The sequence below is a fragment of the Carcharhinus amblyrhynchos genome, chromosome 2, assembly GCF_965287045.1.
Source record: "Carcharhinus amblyrhynchos chromosome 2, sCarAmb.v2.hapA, whole genome shotgun sequence".
NCBI lineage: Eukaryota > Metazoa > Chordata > Chondrichthyes > Carcharhiniformes > Carcharhinidae > Carcharhinus > Carcharhinus amblyrhynchos.
In genome coordinates, this window is record NC_137325.1 from 33425124 (window position 1) to 33452438 (window position 27315).

The 27315-nt window shown below is 41.0% G+C and overlaps 1 protein-coding gene across 2 annotated transcripts in view; it reads right to left on the reverse strand.

Annotated features, from left to right (window-relative positions):
- Nucleotides 1–6569: 6569 nt before the first annotated feature.
- Nucleotides 6570–27315, reverse strand: part of carmil1 (capping protein regulator and myosin 1 linker 1) — a 395677-nt gene continuing 374931 nt past the window's right edge. The window contains exons 35-38 of one of the 2 annotated variants that reach the window (XM_080204310.1): nt 24554–24757; nt 18272–18415; nt 16915–17067; nt 6570–7804 (exon numbers count right to left, since the gene is read on the reverse strand). In XM_080204310.1, the coding sequence (XP_080060436.1) occupies nt 7596–7804; nt 16915–17067; nt 18272–18415; nt 24554–24757 (710 nt within the window). In that variant the 3' untranslated portion in view covers nt 6570–7595. The remainder of the gene's footprint in view (nt 7805–16914; nt 17068–18271; nt 18416–24553; nt 24758–27315) is intronic. The other variant, XM_080204317.1, reaches the window with a different exon arrangement.

Below are 27315 nucleotides of genomic sequence, written 5' to 3' on the forward strand. Positions count from 1 at the left end.
CCAATTCGGGCACGGAATGTCCTGGCACATATTGGACAGACTTGTGTAGACACTGTAGTTGTTGCGCTGGTGGTTCTGGATTTGCGCAGCTCGCGCTTAAGTTCTGCTTCAGCAACATACCTTGTTTTGTAAGCTTGACAGCCCTTGTGAATGAGGCAGTGCCAGGTAGGGTGGTTTTGTGCCAGCATTTCCCAGGTGGTCTTGTCCATGTCCAGCGACCTCAGGGAAGCCTTGAGTGTTTCTTTGAAACGTTTCTTCTGTCCACCATGCGAGCGTCTTTCAGCAGAGAGTTCTCCAAAAAGGAGCTGCTTGGGTATGTGCTCGTCTGGCATACGGATGACATGTCCTGCCCACCGGGTCTGCGCTCTCATCAGCAGCGTGTGGACTGATGGTAGACTTGCTCTAGAGAGAACTTCAGTGTCTGGTACTTTGTCTTGCCATCTGATGCATAATATTCTGCAAAGACAAGTCATGTGGAAATGATTGATCTGTCTTGCATGCCTTCGATACACAGTCCACGTTTCACAGGCATACAGGAGGGTAGTGAGAACCGCGCTGCTATAGACCTTCAGTTTTGTTGCTGGGCTGATTCCTTGACGTTCCCAAACAGTGGAGTGCAGCCTACCGAAAGCAGAACTAGCCTTTGCTACTCTGCAGTTAACTTCTGTATCAATAGTCACTGCTTGGGAGAGGGTGCTGCCAAGATAAGTGAACTGGTCCACTGCCTGGAGTTTCTGTACTTTGATTGTGATTATGGGTTCTGTGTGCGGTGCATGACTTCTGTCTTTTTAATATTGATGGAGAGTCCAATGTTGTCACAAGCTGTGGAAAACTTGTCCACACTGACTTGCATCTCTGGCTCTGAGCCAGTATACAAGGTGCAGTCATCGGCAAAGAGGAAATCTCTCAGAGCAGTCTCCTTCACTTTGGTGATAGCTTGAAGTCTCCACAGGTTGAAGAGCTTCCCATCCATTCTGTACTTGAGGCTGATTCCAGCAACACTGTCCTGGAAGGCATCATTCAGCATGGCAATAAACATTATACAGCCCTGTTTGATGCTATTGGTGATTGGGAATGCTTCAGAGGATTCTCCGCCACCCAGTACTCTGGCCATCATGGAACTGGCATACCATCTGAATGAATTTGGGAGGGCAGCTGAACTTTGACATGATCTCTCCACAGGCCTTGTCGGCTTACAGCGTTGAAGGCTTTCGCGGGGTCAACAATGATTGTGTAGAGCTCGCGATTCTGCACCTGACGCTTCTCCTCAAGTTGGCGCGTAGCAAAAATCATGTTAATAGTCCCGCAACCTTTGCAGAAGCCACACTGTGACTCTGGAAGCAGGCCCAGCTCCAGATGAATGACCAGACGATTTAGCAGGACTTTTGCGAGGGTTTTTCCTGTGATGGAGAGTAGCAAGATTCCTTGGTGGTTGTCGCATACTTGCCGATTGCCCTTCGTCTTTTAGAGGTGTATGATGGAAACATCTTTAAGTTCCTGAGGAATGCATCCTTGCTTCCAAAAGGACTGGAACAACTCGCTGAGCTTCTCAATAAGTACAGGACCAGCAGCTTTGTAGATCTCTGCGGGTATGGCATCTGCCCCTGGGGCTTTGCCACTGGATAGCTGGCTGACAGCTTTTGTGACTTTGGCTACTACCGGTGGGTCATCCATGGCGCTGTTGATATCAACCTGGGGAATCCTGTCTATTGCCTCATCGTTAATAGATGACGGTCGGTTGAGGATGGCTTCAAAGTGGTCAGCCCATCTCTGCAAGATCTGAGCCCTCTCTGTACCATCTGTACTCAGCAGGGGGAATCTCCCAAGAGATTAAGGTCCGTAGAGAGTGTTGAGGACTTCATAGAACCGTTTCAAGTTGTTTCTGTCAGCATATCCCTGTATTTCATATATCTTGGCGCTCAGCCAGGCATCCTAAATTTTATGCAGTTTATTCTGGACTGTCTTGCGAGCACTGGTAAAAGCATTTTTGTTGGCAGCTGATGATGGGTCGTTCTGACAGGCCCGATGAAGATGGTCCTTTTCAACAAGTACAGCCTGTATCTCATCATTCTCATCGAACCAGTCATGCTGCTTGTGGGTAGAGGGCCTGAGCATTTTCAATGCAGATGTATGGACAGTATCCCTGAAGCATTCCCAGTTGTCATCAGCGCTGCCTGCGAGGTATACGTCAGCAAGCTTGATTTCTGAGTCTTCAGCCAGTGCTGAAGCTACGCTGGATTAGAAGAGATATCTTGCGGCTGTTCACATCACTGGGATCTTTCAGTCCCACCAATGATGCACTCCTACCACAGCTTTCCCGACAGCATGGGGTGGAATCAAAGGGAAATCCTATAGGTAGTGGGGGGAACAAGAAGATCCCATTGTTGGCCAATAGTGGGCTGCTTCTCATCACCGAGAAACACATTGAGGGAAAGCCAGAGAATCTTGCCCTAGATTTCAAAGAGTCATTCTCATCAAAGGTCACTGATCTTTGAAACAAATTGTTAGCTTGTGTAGATTAAATGGAAGGTTTATAGAGCAACTGGAAGATTTCCTAGCTGTGGTTAAATCACAGAATATAAAAGATGGTGGATATATTGGGTTATGTCTCATGTTCCATGTAATTTCCTCACACAAGCTCGCTCCAAGATTCAAACACTCCCATGCTCCCACACAGCTTCTGCCTGCTTCTTTTTGCCATGGGCTCCATTTTCAGGTCCAATCATTGTTATTGGCCGTGGGCTTTTTTGCACTGCAACAGTGAGATGGAATATATCAAATGGGCCAGAGAAAGGTCTCTCGCAGCACTGAATGCCGACAGACTTGACTATCCAATGCTCCAAGAGACATTGCTCTGATTGGCCTATTTCATTGCTGTTGTTATTTTTTTGAAATTGGCTGCTTGTTCTTTTCAAACAGGCTCTTGCCAGTCATGTGACAGCCACCAGTTCCACAGACCCCCTGAAGATCCTACACGGACTCCAAGCTTGGGAGCCCCTGTTTTATACAAATAAAAGCTACTTACTTTCCCACAGAAAATTGTGCAATTCAATCACCAAAGCATAAATTAAAATATACATTTAAAATATTTAATATTATTTCAATCCAAAATAAATGATGCAAAAAAGAAATCAGTCCACCCATTTAACATGAAAATTGTCAAAGGAGAGCTTTACTTATAAATATAAAAACCCTTTTATTGATTAAGGCTTTGGGGTCAGTTACATCCCAGAATATGGTGCACGGTTTTGTTTTGCTGTCTTGGTGGGGAACTGAAACCCTTCAAAGGATTCAGAAGAGAGTCACTTGATTGCTGCATAGTTTAAAGGTCGTAGTTTTCAGGCTAGGCTGGGAAATCCATAAAGTTTTATTTTGGAAACGCAAAGACTTTTGACAGGATTAGATTTGAGGCTTTTATAACAGTAGATCCCAAGCAGTGGCTATAAAAATAGATTCAAAATTCATGTAATTAAACGAAAACTAACCTTCGTCTTCTGCTCTATGATTGGCATCTCCACGACCCGACAAATCTTGGGCCTCGCGCAGATGCGCCAGCTAGAAGGGAACTATGACTAGGACTTTTTTATGTTGGTCAGGCCCACGTGCATGATCAACGGGACTTGGAGCTGAAGATAAAGGTCCCATGCGCCCAGAAAAACTCAAGAAGGACACAAAAACCCTTGGAGACACAAGGGACTCAGTGAGAAGTTAGAAAAACAGGCAAGAGCACAGAGAAGCTAAAACCAAAGTTCCCAGTAAGGGAAGAAGACAGAGAAAAGTAGGAAGTGCACCTCAAACCCTTGTTTTTATATAGTATAGAGGTGTGCCGTGACATATAAAAGGCTGGGAATCACTGTTTAGAATAACAAAGAGAACAGACTCTCTCCATGTGGATGTTTCATTAGGGAAGGGAAGAACTAGCGACATCAGTAAATTTATGGAAAAGCAAGTACAGGATGGGTTCCTGGAAGAAATCAGGGATAAATTTCCCCATTGTTTTTCCATAAGTTGGTGAGGACACTATCTTCTGGGACGCATTTGGTGCTATGTGTTGGTTGTATCCAGCCAAAGCAGGCGATCTTTCTCACCCTTTTTCATATGTTCATATAACCATGCTCCAGATTACATGGAGATCTCAGAATTAGAAATGACTTGCACCAAGCGTGCATTTATACACATCCCCTTTTAGTTGACTGGCTCACATTTCATCTTCAAAGAGCAGTAAAATATCATTGAAGAGTTAAGAAATGTACCAATGAACAAATGCCATGAAAAGCAACCAATAATGCGCTATTACAAATATATGAAAACATAATAAGTAAACGGACAGCTACCAATAAAAAAAACTTGTAACAACCAATGAATTCAGTCAAAATAACAGGGATGTAGCAATTGCATCCCTCTGGTGATCAGAGTCATACACATTGTACCCTCATGTATGTACTTTCCCAATCTTTAGGTAGGTGAACTCAAAGAACGTTATACTGTAACAAGGCTCAATACAAATGATTAAGATTATTAAGTTAATCATTAAGTTTTATTTTCCAGGCAGCAGTAATCTATATTTTTGGTCGTATTTTGGTATCATTTCAAGTGAGTGTAGAAAATGAAGTTTTATAGATGTTTATTTCACCTAACTTCAAACCTCTGTTTGTGTCTAAGAAACAATACACCATGACGCACACCAACCACATCAGAAGATCTTCAGTACTGGCTGGCTGAGCTTACGAACACATTTTCCCTCGCTAAGCCAAACTCTCTACCCAGTTCTAATTGTACTAACCGAGGTTGAACACAGAGCATTTTATTTTTTGCTGTTTCTGATCCTGGGATGTAGAGGGATTGTTGCCCTTAACTTTTCTTTATATGGTGAAAGAATGTGCATTTATAGAGTGATTTTATTAGAAAATCCCAATGCATTGCATAGTTTGAAATGTATTCATTGTTACAATATAAGTAAATATGACAGCAATTTCTGCACAGTAAAATCCCACAAACGGCAAGGAGATAAATAAGGAAATAATTTGTTTCAGTGGCTTTGATTAAGGGATAAATGCTGACCAATCCATTAGAACATGCCTTGTCCTTCTTTGAATCATACCATGGGATCTTTTACACATCCAACTTGATTGATCCTTGGTTTAATATCTCATGAAAGATTGCACCTCCTATCAATGAGTACCTCCATGCCAGTTTAGATTACGTTCTCAAGTCTTCGGAGTGGGGTTTGAACCCATGACTTTTGAGTTGGAGTAGTAGGATATTCACTCTGAGACAGTGAGGGAATAGTTGTTTCAAGTCAGGTCACTGTATTGTTTGGAGGGAAACTTATCATGGATTTGCATACCATGCAAATAGTATACCATGGATTTGCACCCATCTTCTAGGGAGTTGAGGTCACAAATTTGGGAGATGTTGTCGAAGGAACCTTGGCAAGTTCATAGAATCATAAAACACTACAGTGCAGAAAGAGACCCTTCGGCCCATCGAGTCTGCACGACCACAATCCCACCCAGGCTCCAAACCCATATCCCCACATACTTTACCCAGTAATCCCTCCAACTTAAGCATCTTAGAACACTAAGGGGCAATTTAGCATGACCAATCAACCTAACCCGCACAGCTTTGGACTGTGGGAGGAAACCAGAGCACCTGGAGGAAACCCATGCAGACACGAGGAGAATGTGCAAACTCCACACAGACAGTGACCCGAGCCGGGAATCGAACCCAGGTCCCTGGAGCTGTGAAGCAACAGTGCTAACCACTGTGCTACCGTGCCGCCCCAAGTTGCTGTGGTGTTTCTTCTGAATGGTATAAAGTGCTGTTATTCTGTACCAGAGTGGAAAGAGTGAATGTTTAAGGTGGTTGATGGGATGCCAATCAAACAAGCTGTTTTGTCCTGAATGGTGTCAAGCTTCTTGAGTGTTTTGATTCTACTTCAAAGCACACTACGCTTCAAGATGACTCATTTCCAAATCTTTCATATGGAAAAAAGGTCAAAAAATACAACACAGAGACAATGAGCAGAATGGCTGCCCACTGTGTTGTAAATCTCAGTCTGTTAGTTTAATTCTCTTCATTGTTCTGATTTCATTCATACATTCAATTAGTTCTGGCTAAAGAATCAGTGGTTTATTCACAAGTTACCTGCTTAACTGAAGAAATATGAAATATCCATTTTACCTCAACTAGAATCGTTGCTACCCTTCGGATCCATATTCTACATGAAAAAAGGTGTAAAGACACAGATATTAGATGCCAAAAAATTCAGACTTAATAGAGGGAAGGAAGTGGAAAATTACCCAAAACTAGAATGCATATTAATATACAAGTACAAATCAGAAGATAAAATATATACACAGAAAATTATTCACAAATAATTCTCAATTTTAGTCTCAAAATGAACAAACGTTATTCCTGTTGCTTACTGTTCAATTCAGATCCTGCATTTTGTTCATTGGGATTGAATATTGTGTCCATAATCGCCTTTGTTACAATACAAAGAATAAACCAATGCAACATGTAGTGATAAACTGCTACAGGATGCATTAATACAATGGCAACAGAACTTTAGAATCATTCTCTTTATTGGTACAAATATATACAGAAAGAAATCCCCTCTACATTGGAACTAACTTACAGTGAGCAATATAGGCCACTGGAAGGCATAAATGATTAATTAATTTCAGATGTAAAAGTGGGTAGATAAACAGATCATCAGTTAGTCTAATGATTAACATAAAAATAAACTTCCTTGTTCTAACAGTCCATTAGCATGAAACTGCTAAAAGTTACACCCCACATGATGGACCCACCATCCCCACATAGTCTTGCTCATTGTGCTTATGGCAATGTTTATGAAAACAGATTTAATAATCTGAAATGGACTATTTGTACACCTGGGGGACAAAAGATGCCCTGCTAGAGCATTACAAATCTTTATCCAAGCTCTTATTTATAATAAATTACACAAATGTATTTATTTAGTGTGCTCAGTTAGTATCATTACTTTGCTCAATTGCATACAGGATTACATCTTGCGTGCACATCTGATACACACACTCACACACATACACACACACACACACACACACATACACACACACATACAAGCATACAGGATTACATCCGTAAACTTTCTCCTCATTCCATTTAAGCTGACCCTAAAAAGTTTCCAGTTTGGTTGCTTGGTTTACAATGTCTTTGTACAAGACACGTATTCCACACAGCTACTTTACAGAATTCCAGTACGTGAGAAAAAATGCCAACATTTGCAGGCATGGTAGCAAAAATAAAAGGGAATGTTAATTTGTCAGAGGTGGGAAGCAGAGAAGAATGATTAAGGGAAGAGATTGGAATCACAGGAATAAAAGTAAAATATTGTGCATGCAGTAAATAAATGCAATAAACAATCGAGTTTTTAAAAATTGATTGTTTTTGAAAGCCAGAAATCTAAAAATGTCATTTTTCAGTTTTTATAAAGTATTAATTTGATAGTTGGCTGGTGAATAGAAACCAATCAGATCATCATTACACCCTGATTGCTTGTATCACTGTGTGCTCTGGTGCTGCGCTACCTCCCAACCCAAAAATCTCTATACAAATATGTAGTCTTTGTCGCCTTCCTCTCCAGAATCGCTGGACTTGCTGCCATTCTTCCCCTCGGTTTTCGAATGCTGCCGCTCTCTCTTGGACATTTTCTCCTTCCCTCGCAACTCCTGATCTTCAGAAAATCGGCCTGGTTTGACCTCTTCGGAGCGTGGGCTTTGTCTGGAACTTGTTTCCGACACAGAACTTTGGCGTACTGGTGATTTTTAATAACAACGGAGAAGAGATTATTTTAAAACACATCAAAACAGGGAAAGCAGAAGACACAGCAGGTACATGAAGTCACAAATAGTTCACGGGAACATGTTCAGAACACTTGAGTTTTACATCGAAACATGAACTGAAAGACAGAGATGGTTATAAAGCCTTGTTCTAAAGCAACTGAAGTTTTGAAATACATTCTTGTCCAACTATTCAATTCAAAAAAGAAAAACACCATTCAGTGGCTGGAGTTCAAATACTGAAAAGACAATCTGTTAAATCAATTGAAACCTGTAAATTTGCCATGATCACTCAGTGTGCAATGAAAACACATTAGCTTGATACTAATGACAACACATTTCTCCAGATGGAAACTAAATTAAGTTTTTGCATATTTGAAGAATTTAGAGCCAAAATCACGAATTGGGAAATACTTTAAACTTGCTGGGGAGAATTCTGGAAGCTGGTATTTAACCGTGTCACTCTACTTATTTATTCAGTCATATTATAATGGCTAAAAACAATAAGGATATGTAATAAACATTTGATATTTCGCTCCATAAGCGCACAATTAAAAACAGAGCATTACAGGATAGGATCACACACGTGCTTCAAGTGATGGCCAGCAGGTGGAGTAAATCAGCAGCTACAGATATCTTTGACATATCTGTCCTACTTAAAATAACATGGGTGGAATCTTCTCCCCAAAAAATTAAGGGCACAATTTTACGACCTCGCTGCACCAGGCCATCAGGGAAAATAGCATGCTAAGCTAAAAATTTGATTTGCACCTAATGCAAAAAAAGACTTCTGATCTTCCAGGCCCCTTCCAAGTAGTGTGAACGCTTCATGCCCAGGAAGGACGTGAAGTTCACTAGCATGAGATTGGCTGGATTTCAATACCATTAGGGAGTTCGCCATGCATGTCTCCAATCTCCCTGATGAGACGCAATGCCCAGCATGAAACACTTTGCTGGGGTGGGTGATTGGGGGGGGGGGGGGGGGGGTGGCATGGTGGACATTGCAAGTCAGGCAGCGCCTACCTGACACCCTGGCAGTGCCCACCAGACACCCCAGCAGTGGATACCAGGCACCATCAGCATGCCAGGGAGGAGGGGGCCATGCAGGGGGGTGATGTAGGGGTGAATCGCAAAGGGGGTCATGACGGGAGGAGGGCATGTCAAAGGCCATGATGATGAGGGGGAATGGCTGAGGACATGATAGGGAGGTGGCATGTCAGGTTCAGACAGGGGACCTACTGGGATAGTCCTGATGCAGATGACCAGTGTCAGGGCAGGGAGAGGACATGTCGCTGATGTGGGTGGGTGTTGGAGGGTTTTGGGGGGGGCGGGGGGGGGAGGAAGCAGGGGAAGAGAAGAGGAGCCCGATGTCCGAGAGCGGTGGGCAGAGCACTGTGAGCCATGAAATTGGGCCGCCTTTGCAACATGGCCGCACAGTGCTCTGAAGCTGATTTCAGCAGTGTGTTTAAGCTCCCTCTGCACCGCCCCCCCCCCCCCCCCCCCCCCCATCCCCCACCACTTCCCTGTATCGGCAGCAAGTTCCCAACTCTACAATAAAATGAGTGCAGAAGGATTGCGATATGGAGCTCGCCTCAGAGCCCAGCATGATTCACATCATGTTTCTTGCTGTTATGACACTTAGAAACGTTCTGGGAAAATTCCATCCTAAGTGAAAGATAACAGCGAGAATAACAAAGTGAATCTGCACCTGCCTCTCAGGTGCTCTCCGCACTGTAATCCTCCCACACTCGCTCATCTTTTTGGAGAATTGGGAGCTTTGCACCAGTACTGGGGAAGTTGGGGAAACAGAGCCTCACCAGCCTGGTGAGCCTGGCTTCAGAAAGCTCAGGCACTATTCTCTAAGAGCACCCTTACCTCTAAGTGCACTGGGAAACCCCCTCCCACCCTTCACAGACATCAGGACCCACTCCTCCTCATTGGCGGCATATTTCACATTTCACACACAATGTCACTCACATTGGATCTTCCCAGTGAATCCCCCCACCTGACTGGCACCATGATCTACCCTTGCACAATCCTGCCCACCTATCCCCCAGCCAGTCCCCACCTCCTGGCACTGCTGAATTGCCTCGTGGGCACTGCTCAGTAGACACTGCCTAGCCATGCCCCCGGCCACCCAAGAACCTCAATATTCTCACAGTGTGTGACCATCGTGCCAGATTGCTGACATTATCACGCAGTGCCCAAAGTCTGGAAGATTCCGTACACTGGGTTTTGAATGGGCTATACATGTTCAAATTCTACTTTAAATATGCTAATTGGACTCATGCCACTAGAAAGGGACAGGGATGATTGAAAAATTTTGCGTCAGGTGTGAAGCTGATTTTTCGATCCATGCACTATCTTCCGGGGTCGGCATGGCGAATTCGGAAAATCGCCCCCTAGATTTACACTTCTGGCTTACCTCCCATAAGCTTGTGCAAGTGGGAGATGGTAGCATGTCTTAGTATGAACCTGCCTCCTAAGAATGGAGGGATTCTGGCAACGTCATAATGGTAATTACTTCTCAATCTCAAATATAAATAGTAATAATACTTCAAGAACATGAAACAAAAACAAACACAAGGTATGTGCAAATCTGGGAACAACATAAATTTAAGCAATGCCAATCCAACTAATACACACGTCCCCTTCATGATGCCAATGTTAAAAACACAAAGCAGCTAAAACAAAAAAGACAGTTTAATATTTTGGATAGAAATATTCATTTTGATGGGAACAACTGGATGAAGGATCAATACCCAACATTTTAACCTGGGTTCTTTGTTAAAATGCTGATAGATCTTCTGTGTATTTTCAGCATCTTCTGCTTTTATTTTTTGAATCATAGTTCCATGACTGAATTCTTTTAATAAATTGAATACACCAAACGATCTTCATTCCTTGCTCCGATTTTATATTTGCATTGAGCCCATGATAATCCTGGCCCAGATTCCTGGGTAAGAGATCATTTGCAGGTACACTAAGATATGATTCTATCATCCAGGTAAAAGGATTAGTTGAATTAGTTGCACCAAACGGCATTCTGCTGTTGTCCCAGCAGGCCCATCACTGAAGGAGAAAGTAAAATTTATTTATTAGTCACAGTAGGCTAACATTAACAAGGCAATGAAGTTACTGTGAAAATCCCCTAGTTGCCACATGACGGCGCCTGTTCCAGTACACTGAGGGAGAATCTAGCATGTCTAATACAACTAACCAGCACGTCTATGGGAGGAAACTAGAGCACCCGGAGGAAACCCAGGCAGACCCGGGGGAGAATGTGCAGAGAGTGTGACCCAAGCTGGGAATCACACCTGGGTCCCTGGCGCTGTGAGGCAGCAGTGCTAACCAGTGTGGCACCATGCCACAATGAGGAATGAGAGGATTTTAGGCCTTGGCTTGGCCTTCCCATCATCAGCAGAGGAAAATGTAGATTGGGCTGTGGTAGCAAGCCATACTGTGCCAATTTCCTGCCAGGCTTTATACTGTCTGCGCTACATACTCATTTCCTTTTGCTGCTCTGATCCTTTGGAGCTCTACAAATTTAGTGAGATCTTTTCTGGTGAAGATGCTATGATTTGTTCTCTGGATCTAAATCAACTTCGGTACTCAGCCTTAAGGGGTTTTTCATGGTTCCCCTCAACCTGTGATTAATGCGACTTCAGTAGTAGTTATTGTTAGTGCAGACTCGTAGGGCTGAAGGGCGTTATTTGCGCTGTACGACTCAACGACTACTCCTTGTCAATACAATATATTGCACGTATAACACAATATCCTTCACCTTAATTTGGCATCAGTACTAACGGGTGCAATATTACGTCAAGTTTTATCAACATTTACTAAAGCTTATTATTGTTGCAATAATGTTATTGTTATATTTTTTAATGTCAACCATGTTTAATTTTTGGACTCCCCTCTAATATGAAAATTCAAAAATAAGTTATAAAAAAAGCAAATTTATGGCAAGATAAAGAACAAATGTGTGGCAAGATAAAGGGTATTGAGAATGCTTCGTGACATTCATTTTAAAAAATATGAATCATCTTAAAAGGCAAATCTGTGTTCTTGGACCACTAAATTTATGTAACATCTGTCAGTATGAGGTGGCCCTATTTTAGTATTTGGATGAGTTTATGAACTTGAAGAAGTACAATTTATATATGTGTTTGAAACATTAAAGTACATTATGTATTGTATGAAGAACAATATGCCTTATCTTCATGACAGTTGCCCTATGAATTATAACAGAATTCAAACAAATTGGAACATCTGTGTCGTTTCTATCTCTGAAACATAAACTCATTTAGGAACATAGTAGTGGACAATTCTCAAGCCTGATTGCTATTTGACGAGTTCATGGCTAATCTGTATCTCAACTCCATTTACTCACTGTGGTTCCACATCCTTATTCACTCACGTGTAACAAAACATTTAGATCGAACATCTCATCTGAGACACGTCCAAATGATCTTTTAGAACACCATACAAGTACACCGATCTTCATTTTTACTTTTAATTTTTTTAGGCCTCGTGTCAGATTCGGGATTCATTATCAATACAACTAGGAATCTCTCAGAGAGCCAGATTCAAGAGAGAGTAGAGATTGTCAGGATGCAATAAACCTTTCTTGAGGTTTGTATCTTTTGCTGTGAAGGTGATCTACAAAGTGTACGCTGTCCTAGTGCAAGTGGTTCAGCCACTAACCCAGTCCCCATGTTCAGAAGGTAGGCTAGATTCAAGGTTTCAAAGGAATCCCTAATGAAATTGAACCTTCCATCAGGGTTAGGGAATTGTATTTGAGATTAGGGTTGGATTCTCAATGGTTCGGAGGAACTTGGAAGAGAGTCTATTGTGATCTTGGAGTGTATTAATGCATTGGGAGATAAGGTGCATGTGCAATAATGCCCTCTAGCAGTCAGCTGTTGGTGTCTTGGTGTGAATAGTCCAAAGATATGCGCATTGGATGCATTGGCCATGTTAAACTATCCCTTAGTATCAGGGGATTGACAGGATAAATACTTGGGGTTACAGGGATAGGGTGGGATTGTGGTCAGTGCAGACAGGATGGGCTGAATGGCCTCCTTCTACACTGAGGGATTCTCTGATTCTATCAGTCTATGAATGCACTCTGTCTATTCCCCCTATTGGCGAGAATCACACTTTGCCTCTTTTTTTGTCTAAGTCTGGTAAGATTTTAAATTTTCTCTTGCTGAAAAAAATAGATCTATAACTTTCCTGTTTTCACACTCAATCGGCATTTAGAATTTTTTGGTAAGGTCGCCCCCTATGTCTTCAGTCTTCTAACATTTACTAAGAATGTCTAAAGTTTCTGCCAGAAGCTCTAATGCTATGTCAAGGAGCAGTGCTAAAAGATTATCCCTGGCTGGGTCAATATCTCAAAAGAGTTGACCTTAAGCTGTACCTACAGTCTCTGATAAACAACTTCAAATCTGATCTCTGCTCAATGTACCAATTTCCTCTCCAAATGAAACAAAAACACAGTCCAAATGGAACCTGGAAACACAAATGCCAAGATGCAATCCCAAACCACCAGAAGGTGAAGGCTTAAAAAAATGACATGGAGTGAGATATTCATATTTCCACATGCATCAAAGTCTATTCACTCATATCACACACCATAGATGTTTTACAAATTGCCCTCTGATTGTTGCAGAAAGGTAAATGATAAAGACATGCTGTTTTTTGTCTTATGTTATTGTAGAACTATCCCAAGCCTACTGGGTCTATTCTCTATTTAGGCTAGGGCACTTCTTTGTTAGCTGCAGCATCCACTTAACTCAGAACAAATGTGTTAATGAAAGTTCTATCTAGCGGTTTGAGGCACTTCCTGGAAGTCTCATGACCCAGGCACACCTTCTACATTCTCAGGACAACAGTGGGGAATAAGCCAATCTGTCCTGTTATCATAAGTTAACAATGGTTTTTAAAATCCCCTAAAAGGAACCAACAGTACAAGATTAATTTGCTATGCAGAACGAACATTTGACATTCTGCTAATCTATTTGAATTCAGGTACTGTCACTAAATTAGCCTGTCCTCCTCTCAGAGTCAGCTTTTCCATGAGTAAGCATCTACACACCCCAACAACCAAAATCAGCCAATACATTCTCCTGAGAGAAAACTATACAGTGACTTCAGAAAATATGTGTGCAGACTCTATTTTTACCTGCAAATAAAAGAAAGTACTTCTATAGACACTCCAATACACTACGAAGAAATTTAAAACCTAGAGATCACAAAAGCCATCTTCATCAGTGACCTTCCCAGCATCATAAATTTAGAATTGGCAATGTTTGCTGATGATTGCACAATGATGACCTCCCGGATACTGCAGCAGTCTGCAGCAAAGACCTGAGCAACATTCAAGCTTGGGCTGATAAATGACTGCAGTAACTTTCCCAGACTCCTCCCAAACCCACAACCTTGACTGCCTAGAAGGACAAGGGAAGCAGATGAATGGGAACACAACCACTTGGAAGCTCCCGTACAAGTCACACACCATCCTGACTTTGAAATACATCACCATTCCTTTACTGTTGCTGCATCAAAATCTTGGATCTCCCTTCCTAACAGCACTGTGGGCCTACTCTACATTGACTGCAGCAGTTCAAGAAAGTGGCTAACCACCACCTTCTGAAGGGCAATTAGGAACGGGCAATAATAGCTGGCCTGGCCAGCGATGCCCATATCCTGCGAATGAATAAATTAAAAAAAAAATCTCTGACCAACCTCAGATGATATGATCAATTGCAAACACTGGTATCATTGGGGGAAAAAGAACAGACGGTATGAAGTGGATTGAAATGTTGCAACAGCAGAATGGATGTAGTTACCTGACTGCTATTCTTAAATTTCACCTTTTGAATTGATTCTTTCCCTGCCTGTTTTTATATGTGGAGTTTGAAAATACAAAAAGTAAAATTTTTTTTTAAATGGATCATATTTTGTAGATGAACCAACCACTTGTTCCAATCAGTCTTTTAGATTTCCTTCAATTCCGAGTTTCAAAATTATTAAGGAGTTTTTTCAGACCCAGATGATTTGAATTAACACCATAGATTAGACTCCAATTTGTCCTGAGTTGCTGGTTTTAGTCAGAGTCAGTAGGCATGCTGTCGTTGGTCTCAGATAACTCATGCTGGGCAGCAGAAAATCAGCTATGGTTCCTGCTCTAGATCACTAGCTAATTAAACTAGCTAAGTGTTTGAACATGTTGACATTGAGTGAAGAGTAGATGCCCTACTTCTCTCCCACAACTGAATATTGAGCTGATACGCAGAGTCAAACATGGATGCAAGCACCTGGGCAAAGGTTGCCAAGTTCATACTGAACTTATAATCAAGGAATCAGTATAAAAAGATGAGATTTTGTGCAGTAATAACATCAATGGATATGGAGCAAAGACAGGTAAATGGAGTTAAAGGATTGATTAGCCGTGATTTAGTTGTGTGGCAGTACAGGTTTCAGGGGCTCCTCCTGTTCCTCCAAAAGGAACAAAAATCAGCAAAAAATGAACAAAATCCAGCAAATCATCATCACAATCTGAAAAAAATTATAAACTTAAGGATCAGATAGATTAACATGGGCATGTGTCCACATGACCAACCAATACTTTAGCAACAAGAACAGAAATTATGGAAAATCTCAGTGGGTTTGGCAGTATATGTGGAGAACAAAGCTAACATTTCAAGCTCTTCATTAACACTGATGAAGATTCATTCAGACTTGAAAAGTTTAGCTCTATTCTCTCTTCACAAATGCTGTCAGACCTGCTGAGATTTTTCAGCATTTTCTGTTTTTGTTTCAGATTCCAGCATCCCCAGTACTTCAGCCTCTTCTGAGCAAGGAATTGCGTAAGTTCCTGTAGCCTTCATTAAATGTTACCCAATCTCTTTACAATCAGAGGTCAAACGTTCCAAAGCCATAGAAGACGAAAGGTTTATACACATTGGAAAGGCCAAAGGGAAGGTGCAGATATACCAAAGTGGTAGCAAATTAAACAACTTTATTCCCAAACTGAGGAAACATATCTTGCAGTGAATTCATTAATCAGCCCGAATTAATATATTCAGGTAATACAGCACACAGTCTATGTTCACATTGTGATCACAAAGAAAATGAATGAAATGAAGGCTTGTTATGACATACAAATGCTAGTGGTAGGGTTTGCGGTTAACATAACACCTTGGTGGAATCTGAAACTTTTTGCTCATCCAAAAATCAAATAAAGCCATCACCACCACTGTAGGAACTAACATCATAGCAAAGCTTTTGTAACTGTAGCATCCCTATCCCTGCTTCTTTTGGAAACGTAGACTTAACAAAATAACATTTTCTGTATTCATTCCAAATGTTTAAAAAGAATGCTAATTTTATCCAAACTCAACAGAAGTCTTGGTAATAATGGAATCCTCAGCATATAAATGCCAGAGTCTGCCTGACTACGAAAATGAACATAAGACAGGGAATGGGATACTACAGCTTTCAATTACAAGGTCTGCCTCCAAGCATTAAAATGGCACCAGCAAATTTATAGCAATCCAATAACAAAAATGCGTTCACAGTCCGTGCCACTCATGAACAGATGATACTATCTTTTCTAAATTGGACTCCTTTGTTGCTCTGAATCAAAAGCAACAACCTGTCTTACGGTCATCGTGCAGTGACTCAGACCAGTTTCTTCCAAACTTGCAGTACGTTGGGTGACTAAGATGCAAGTTGGAACTCAATAGTCATGGAAGGTGCATCATTTTGATCGAAAGAACTAACAGTTTTTAAAACCAACTGGAAATATACTTCTTCAGCATATATGCTCATATTTTCTGGTTTGTACTTTGCATCCATGCTACAGGAGCCCAACTCATACCTTTAGTAGGTTTTCAATGTGAAAATGCCACGAGCCCAAATCTAGTCAGATAATTAGGTACTATAGGTAAGAATTCTGTAATTTGTACTCCATATATGCACCTGTTATTAGTTTGTATGGACGTCTTTAAATAAATTGTATACTTGCTGGTGCCAACTTCACCCACCACCACTCCAGGAAGGCAAAAATTCTGACCAGTTATTGGCTGTGATTTCTTGCGCTCAATCTCGCTTGCATCATTCACTGCGCCAGTTGAAGATTGCCTCAGTGTTCTTTTGACACGTGCTCCATTTTTTGCCATTTCATAATCATGTTCTGTGTCAGCTCTACTATCAAGTCCAAATAGCTCTACCAGGGAAAAAGGGCACTTTTTAATCTTTACTTCATACACACATTCAATGCATATTGGAGCAGCACAAAATAAACCTGAAGAAGGTATCTATTGACCTTTAGCTCACTTTTTGCATGTCCAAAAGTTTTTGATTTAAGAATGTATAAAGATGAGTTTCTGGCTTCTTGTTTTGAATATCAAAACATAATAAATTTAAATGCACGGAATTAAATTTCATTTTAGCAATATTCTAGGAAACTGAGAATTTCTCTTTCTGGTTTATTACCTGTAATACAATTAATCTTTCCCAGCCTCAATGAGATACATACTGCCAAGCATCTGGACATCAGTGTTCAATGCTGACATAAAATAATTTTGCTTATGTCACTACTTAAATACTGTTCCAAAAGTTTAAAACAATGTAGGGACATTTGTGTAGATGACTGACACGACTGAATTAGAGTTGTTTTGACATTTAAGTGCATAACATTTTGCTGGTGCAAAGTAGATGTTAATTGATCACAAAACCTCACAAGAGGTCCTAGTGCAGAAATGATGAGCTTTATTACAGAATTTGTTTCTTTTGTAAATTTACTTTTGCTTCAGTTTATGGACACAAACAAATGGAAGTACATGATGAAAGACATTTTATGACTATTCCAATTGCATGTTGTGACTATGTAAAATGCATGTAAGGTGGTTTACACATTGTAGTGGTTCACACAATTGCAATTACTAAAAAAGTATGGATTATTGACAAATATAGAATTAAGCATTAATACAAGCTACATTTGCATATCAAAATTGTTACGATTAAACCTTTTTATAAATTTTTTGCTATTGTGTGCCACTATTTTATAACTCTTCAAGCCAACAAGTAGTAGAACCCTACCAATCTCCAATTGGTATCAGATAGAACAAACTGATGCATTTTTGATAAATTACAGAAGTTTATTTTCAAATTTTCTTTACATAAATATGCCTTCACATTCATAAACTCAATACTGAGAGTTCTTCTCCTAACGTAGTGGTAGAATATCGGGTCTGGTTCGTTTGGGGTACTGGTATGGTGACAGACCTGCTCATAGGGATTGAAGAGTTAACTGTCTGCTGTATTGCTCAAGTGTACTTCAGTAAAGTATTTGAAGCAGTCCTCCCTCCCCTCTAACTTCAGAATTTCTGTAAGTCCCCCTTGCCTTACATTAAGTAGTGTAAGCCTACCTTCATGTGAAGATGACCAGCTGCTGGGTCCACTGAAAGGAGGACTGCTCTGTCCATCTTTATCCGATGGCATTCGCCTGAGAACAGGTGGGACCAGAGCAATTTTGGGGGAAATGTGACCAGGTGATGACTCTGGGTTTTCCTCTATATAAGGAGTACAAAGGCATCACTTTTGTTAATGTTGCTTTTCCCGAAACAACAATAGCAGTGTTTTGAGATAAAACTATCCAGTACATCTAGCAATCTCAATGAACTTTTCCAACTGATTATTGACCAAATTTGCAAAGGGTTTAAATCATTATGCTCCCCTCCTCAGAATAGCACATATCCCAATCAAAATTTACTACAAATGTCATATTTTCATTAAGATGAAACTGACTATCTACACTAAATGAAGTATGGATGTGTTTGTTTTAAGCTATCATATATTTCATGATGGGAATGAATATAAATGTAAAATATATACAAATTTAAATCCTGAGTTTCTGAAGCTCTTATGTATCCAACTGACGGAGACTAATTAATGTATAAGTAATCCATAAAATTTAGCATCTAGTGAAGAGTAGTAGTGCTGAACTATTGAAAGTAAAGGTGTTAAATCCAAAACTGGGGTCTTCAATTTAAACAAAGCTAACTGCAATGAGTGAATTGACTATAGTAGATTGAAAAATTAGGCTAAAAAGTATGATGCTAGGCAGGCAATGAAAAATTTCAATTTCAAGAAATATTTCATAACTTTCAATGAATGTATGTTTCACTGAGGGATAAAAACCCAACTGATGTGGTGAACTACAGAAACTATGGATAATATTATATTAATAATGGATTACACAGTTGCCAAAAAGATTAGTAAGCCTGACGATTGGGAGGATTTTAAAAATCAGCAAAAGATGATCAAGAAATTGATAAAGAGGGGAAAAAGTAGAATACGAAAATAAACTAGCAGGGAATATAAAAACAGATCGCAAGAGCTTTCACATGCACGCAAAAAGATTGGGGAAAGTGAGTGTGGGTTCTAGAAATATAATGAAATTGTACAGGGCGCTGGTAAGGCCACACCTGGAGCATTTGTGTGCAGTTTTGGTGCCCTTATCTGAGGAAGGATGTCTTGCTATTGAGGGAGTGCAGCAATAGTTTACCAGGCTGATTTTTGGGATGCCAGGTCTGTCATATGAAGAGAGACCAAGCTGGTTAGGATTATATTTATTGCAGTTTAGAAGAGTGAGGGGGATCTCTCTGAAACTTACAACATTCCAACAGAGTTAGGTAGAATCAGGAAGTATGTTCCCAATGGTGGAGGAGTCCAGAACTAGGAGTCATAGAGCCTGATTTTACCCACAATTTGTGCGTTTTCAGGCACGAAATTGTGGTAAAGTCGGGTGTGAGGCCTTTATCGCGATTTACACCTGAGTCCATGCAGATTGCCACCTTACCTAGACCTGCGAATGGCTGGTATCTGTTCCACGCTTAATGGAAATACAACGATTGAAATGAATTTGCATGCATTTAAATTGAATTAATGAACTGCCTGCCCAACTCTATCAGCATTTCCACCTTTACCAATGTGATCGCCAATCTGGATCCGCGCTTTTAGCCACCTGCTGAATAAAAGTCTGAGTTGGGTGCTCCAGCCTCTGAAGAACGCATTCAGTGTTTGCACCTGTTCTCTGACTCAGATCAGTGGTGGGGGTGGGTCAGATCATTCTCTAGTTGGAGGGTTGTGTGTGTTAGGGGGTGGGGAAGGAGGGGAGTGAGGTCAGATCACTGTCTGGTTCGGAGGTTGGGGGGGGGGGGGGGGGGTGGAGAAGGAGGAGGACGTGGGTCAGATGTATCTTGGGCGGGGGGGGAAGGACTGATTGTTGTCTGGTGGTGGGGGGGGGGGGAGGGCTGATCATTGTCTTTTTTTTTCAGACTGAAGTCTAATTTTATTTGTTCAATTTACACCTGAATTCACATTGAACAAATTCAAACTAGAACAGTTGTTTACAATTGCATTGTAGTTTGTCATCTACACTTTGCAGCACAGTATAAACCTCTGACCTGATAATCAGTGCAAATCCAAATACAATGTATTCGAATGGCTGAATATGAAAGAAGTACTCAAAAATTCTACACACTGTCACTCTTCAAATAAAAAGGAATGTTACTTTCTCATTTCTCCATCTTCCTCAGCTCCTCTGACGTACAGGACATTGTTACACCTTATTAGAACCTCACCACGGTGACCCACTAAAGCACCATTAATATATTCTTCTGTGTTCGCCAGCTAAATGTTCATACATCCAACGACTGATACCAAGTAGCCCTTGTATTCCATTCCCCATTTTAACTTCACCATCACAGGCGGGGTGGGAGAGGTGAGGCCAGATTGTGATCTTTGGAATGTAGCCCCCAAAGACCAGATTGTGGTCATTGGGACACACACACACACACACACACACACACACACACACACACACACACGTGTGTGTGTCCCCTTATCCACCCTCCCCCCACTACCCACACACATCACTGCCTCCCTTAACCCTGAGATACACCCTCGCTCCCGCTTTTCGCTCCTGGGTGCTTTCTGCGGCTCGGGGGCGACCTGACATATTTCCAATTTTTTCTGACTGTGCACGCGCAGTTCAGAGCACCGATCGCTCCAGCAGCGCTAAGCCTCGCCCACAGCGCGAATGGGACTGGAGATGGCTGAGAGCATATGGCGGCGCCTGAAAGCGGATTACTAAGTCGGATTTGTACTTCACCCAGAATCGGCACTTAGAGTGAAAATGGTAAAATTGGGCATATAATGTGAGGATGAAGTGGACTTTTAGGACTACGGTGAGGAGAAATTTCTTCACCCAGAGAATGGGGAATCTGTGGAATTCACTACCACAGGAAGTAGTTGAGGCCAAAACATTGTGTGATATCAAGAAGAAATTAGGATTTTCAAAAAATATTTGATAAATAACCTGACAAGTAGTTGTTACTTTAGATTAGGTTTTATGGATTGGGAGTAACATATCAACATGGGTTCAGAAGTGGTTCAGAGATAAATGGACAATTCCTGAGATAGTAGCATGTAATTAGTGAAGTGCCACAAGGATCAGTGCTTGGGCCTTAGTTATTTACAATATATATATCAATGACTTAAATGAATTTGTTTCCCACACATATTATCCTGACCCATTGATTCATGCAATAGAATATGCTGTTATTACTGGATCAATTTCAGCTATGCATGTCATCAAGCCTGATAAGGCATGTCATAATGTGAACTTTCAGTCAACACTTATAAACTGAAGGCATACAAGCTGAAGATGACTGTTAAATCATATGGCTTTTGCCATTTGAACTACAGACATTGTCTCTCTGGCGAGGGTATTTTACATTCATCTACGGAATTCACACATCTCATTGTTTAAAGATGGATCAACACCTAAAGACAATGGAATTTCCAAACTGCCTGTCTCCATGTTCCACACTGGACAAAATTAAAGATCAAAATTCAATGGCCACTATGAACTTGATGTGGAGATGCTGGCGTTGGACTGGGGTAAGCATAGTAAAAAGTCTCACAACACCAGGTTAAAGTCCAACAGGCTTACTTGGTAGCACAAGCCACAAGCTTTCAGAGCACTGTCCCTTCATCAGATAAGGGGGAGTTGTGTTCACAAACAGGGCATATATAGACACAAACTCAATTTACAAGATGATGGTTGGAATTTGAGTCTACAGATAATCAAATATTAAAGGTACAGACAATATGAGCGGAGAGAGGGTTAAGTATAGGTTAAAGAGATGTGTATTGTCTCCAGCCAGGACAGTTGGTGAGATTTTGCAAGCCCAGGAAAATTGTGGGGGTTACAGATAGTGTGACATGAACCCAAGATCCTGGTTGAGGCCGTCCTCATATGTGTGGAACTTAGCAATCAGTTTCTGCTCAGCGATTCTGCATTGTCATGTATCGTGAAGGCCGCCTTGGAGAACGTTTAGCTGAAGATCAGAGGCTGAATGCCCGTGATTGCTGAAGTGTTCCCCAGTAGGAAGAAAACATTCCTGCCTGGTGATTGTGTAGAGAAGACAATTCACATCTCTTTAACCTGTGCTTAACTCTCTCTCCACTCATTGTCTGTATCTTTAAGACTCACATTCCAACCATTATTTTGTAAATTGAGTGTGTGTCTATATATGCCCTTTTTGTGAACACAACTCCCATTCACCTGATGAAGGGGCAGTGCTCCCAAAGCTTGTGGCTTGTGCTATCAAATAAACCTGTTGGACTTTAACCTGGTGTTGTGAGACTTCTTACTGCACTATGAACTTCCCATTGTATCATAAAGGCTTCCTCCAACCCAATCAGACTGGGTGAGCCTCAGAAGTGTTAACCCAGTGCTCATGTGACTAGGGACTGCACGTTCATTACCTCAGAACCCAGATGATCTATCGGAACTCTCAGTGGTCAGCCACCTGAGGCCTAGTCACTGAAATGAGCTGCAACCCATGAAGCAACCAAAGTATATGACCTATTCCAGTTTTCAAGGTCACCTGAAAACCAACCTCTAAGATATTTGACTACAACAAACCTCATAACCTGCTGTGAACCCTCCATTTTACATTACCCCCGTTTCAACTTTAAATCATCAAATCCATTCCAGAAACCACAAGCCTGCCACATGGGAGACCATATAGTATAAATCAGAAACACAAGTTAACTGTTATCTGTATAAGTGCTCTATCTTTATCTATATCCAATCTTTGTGTCCAAGTACATGTGTGAAACTAAGGCCAGAATTTTTATGGCAGGGCCAACGAGCCATTGAAGTCTCCATTCACTTAAGTGAGACTGGAAGATCCTGCCAGTATAGGCAGCTGGAAATTTCTGGCCAAAGTGTGAGACATTACATTAATTCAAGGTAAGTGTGAGAGAATAAATAAGCTCCTTTACTTTAAGCCACAAAAGATTGTTGCTGAATTATTTAACTAGAATACACATTCCAAAAATAAGCAAAGACAAATTCTTTCTAAACAAATGTACTGAAAATGGGCAGTAAGATTTGTCACATGTATTAGTATACAGTGAAAAGTATTGTTTTTTTGCATGTTATACAGACAAACCATACCATTCATAGAGAAGGAAGGGAGAGGGTGTAGAGAATCATAGCTAGGGTGTAGCGAAAGATCAACTTAATATACGGTAGGATCATTCAAAAGTCTGATTGCAACAAGAAAGAAGCTGTTCTTGAGTTGGTTTGTACGTAACTTCAGACTGCATTTTCTTCCTGACGGAAGGTGATAGAGGTGGTCTGGGCTGCATGAGGTCTATGATTATATGTTGGCTGCTTTTCCAAGGCAGAAAGCACATAAATCTGCCCATGACAATTTTTACTCATTGTTCAGTAATCTTTGTTCCAGAACATTCCTGTTTCAATTTGTATGTTCTTCCCAATATAAAAATGTACTTTTCTGTAAGCAACTAGTTACAGGACTAAATCATGGACCTTGCCAATGTTGTATATTTCTAATTGGATTGTCAGGAAAGAGATGAAAATGATCATCTTGTGTGATCCACACACAAGACTTATTGAACAGGGTGGATGTCCTAGATGTAGACTTGGATGTCCAGGTAGATTCTTTACTCAGAGTGGTTGGGGTGTGGAACGCACTGCCTGCTGTGATAATAGAGTCGGACACTTTAGGAACTTTCAAGCGGTTATTGGATAGGCACACAGAGCACACCAGAACGACAGGGATTGGGATAGCTTGATCTCGTGTTTGGACGTAGCTCGGCACAACATCGAGGGCCGAAGGGCCTGTACTGTGCTGTACTGTTCTATGTTCTAGGGTGAACAGGTTGATGGTGCTATTTCTCTTCCCCTAGTCTCCTCTATTCTGATCTTAGTGCATTAGTTAATAACATGGTAGGAGACCTATTCCAGCCTTGAGTCGACCCACAGAAGGTGAATGATGAGGGCTTGGTGACAGTTCTTTCACCCATCTGCACTTTTGTCCAACTTTGGAGATTGGAATCCCAGAGCTTTCAACTTTTATGAATACCTGTTCTAAAGACATCAGACAGATTAGGAAAAGTGGACTGTATTCACTCTTTACTTCTCTCAACTGCATTCCACTTAATCAAATAATTTCTTAAACATTCACCTATTTATGAGTAATCATATGTACATATGAAACTCAAATGTAACATGAACAACCATAGGTTTATTAATATGTTCCCCTAAAATCTTCTCTATGGATCCCCAAATCTTTAGTTCAACAATTAGTGATACAACTTCCACTTACCTGTACTCCAGCTGGGCCTGGGCTTTTGAGGAATACTGGGTCGTCCCACATTGCTCGGCTTGAGAGCTTGAGGGGGTGTTTTTGGACTGGTAGGAGTGGAGGACGAACTTTTCGGTTTCATTGTTTCAATCTTTGGTTCAGGTTTTGTAAGCTTCTCCGGTGAAGTCAAGCTGGGATCTCCTTTTTGGGTTTGCTGGCCCTTGGCTACCATAATGAAACAAAAATTATGGAAAATAATGTAACTTAGAAAGCACTGAAGTTAAATTAAAAGGAAATATATACTGGAAAATGTATGTTCTTTTAAAAACACAGGATATGGATTGTCTGGAATAATGCCAGTATCTTAAATAATATGTGCCTTTTCTGGTCCAAGAAACAATGATTTGCTCTAAATAAGAGCACCATACTCAAATGTTGCCCAGAGGTTGAAATACTCAGCAATAGGTCAGATATTTAGCATCTAAGAGCAAGGGTTTTCATAAACACTGCTTCTGCGACTCTGAACACCATGTTTTAGGATACATCAGAGACACAGAAGTGGGAATGTTACCATCATTCACACCGATGGGATCTGGCTGGGTGCCAAATTCCTGACCTCGCTGCAGCGGGACATGAACAGTAGATAAGATCACACTCAGACTACAAACCTAGAACTTAATAAAACAGCAGGAAATAAATATTATACTTAGATCTTGATACAAGATAATACAAGAAATGCAGATTGGACTAATGGAGCAAAATATAAGAGACGAAGAGGAGGAATTTAAGAAGCCTTATAAAAAATCTGCAGCATTAATATTGTTCCGAGGGACTGAGTCTCCACACTTACAAAATTCATTTTTCAGGGTCAGACTTGGTGTTCGGCAGTAAATGTCACTTATTGCACCATTAAAAGCTCAATTCTCCCTAAAATGCACCTACTCTGACCTATATCTTTTGTGTGTATTTAGTGGGTAAGTAATTTAAAATTCATGCTATTACAGTATTTCAGCGTCATGTCGATTGACAAGGACTGCAATGGCACACCCTGTGAAAGATCAGGTTAATCTGGGTAGGGACTCTCAGATTTCCACGCTTAACTATGCATGTGTGAACCCCAGGAGTTGCTGTCAGATTTACCCTATAATAGCAGTGAATGATGATGGCTTCACCATTATATTGTAGCAAAATTGGGCCATTATGTTTATGTGCCTTATTATCATTGGTATCTTTCTGTCTGAGGTAATGACATACGTTTAGCAACACAGTATAGGCATGAGTCAGTATGCAAGGTAAAACTGTATAAAATCAGAAGCCAGTTAAGCATCTTCTTTCTCTACTGGATTGAAAGTGCTGTTTAATCACGTTGTAGGAGAGTACTTTCAACACATCAAAAGGTACAGATTGCTAGCGACTCTAATCCACAACATATAGTCAATTTTTCTGATTTTCACATAGAAACAAATGAATAACAAAAGCATAGTCATGGGCAAGGAAATGGTGAGACTGAAGCTGCAAAGTATGAACAAAATCACTTCTTGTAATATGGAATGGTGATATAGGGATTAACGACTCTTGCTGAACTCTTTGCTAGAGGAGTTCTGAGGCTTCGTAGAGAAAGTTCATTTAAGATGGCAAATTTATGCTATGAGGAGAGGCTGAATAAACTAGGCTTGTACTCGTTAGAGTTTAGAAGAATGAGGGGAGATCTCATTGAGACATATAAGATGATGAATGGGATGGATAGGATAGAGGTGGAGAGACTCTTCCCGCTCAGAAAGGACAGTAGGACTAGGGGGCACAGCCTCAAGATAAAGGGGGGGGGGGGGGGGGGGCGGTTTAGAACGGAGTTGAGGAAGAACTTCTTCATTCAAAGGGTGGTGAATCTCTGGAATTCTCTGCCCGTTGAAGTGGTGGAGTCTACCTCGCTAAATATTTTTAAGACGCGGGTCGATGGGTTTTTGATAAGAGAGGGGATTAAGGGTTATGGGGAGAGGGCGGGAATGTGGAACTGAGCCACGACAGATCAGCCATGATCTTATTGAATGGCGGGGCAGGCTCGAAGGGCTAGATGGCCTACCCCTGCTCCTATTTCTTATGTTCTTATGTTCTTTTGATATATCAATTTTCAATCCACTAATTGTTTGGGTCTGATTTTAGTAAATCTCTGACATAACAGGACCTTATTTTTTTCAAGACCTTAATGAGTTCTAATTGTTTATAGAACAATTTGGCTGCAATAAGAACCAAAGTCAGAAACAAAGCAAAATCAACAAGAGATGTCCAGCATTGCTCCATATCCAATGGTTGCAAGTAACTGATTGAATAAGAACCAAGTTAACATACTTCACTTCCCATACATCTGTACACTTTGCAGGGTTAAGGTAAGTTTTGCAATTTTGTACGTGCTCCTTGATTCAAATAATTCTGCATTTGAGTGGACTGCAGCCTTGACTGGGAGCATGGCTGCATTACCTTTTGTTCCTGTTAATGGATATACTCCACATTCTGATTGAATTTGCTCACAATTAAACTGCACCAATTGCGTGACTCCAACTGGATTTGACTGATTCATGAAGAGTGGGTGACAAATCAATTGGAAATTTGTCTAATTTGCTGTACCTCTGTAAGATAAATATTCTATGCTGGAGCTACATTAATGTTCACCTTCTCCTCATTACTGGTCCTTCTATGGCCTTCAATGCTCTGCTGTCAGAAATTGACAGTAGATTTTATCTCTAAATCTGCATCTTCAGTTCTAATTGTAACAGTAATTTCCTCAA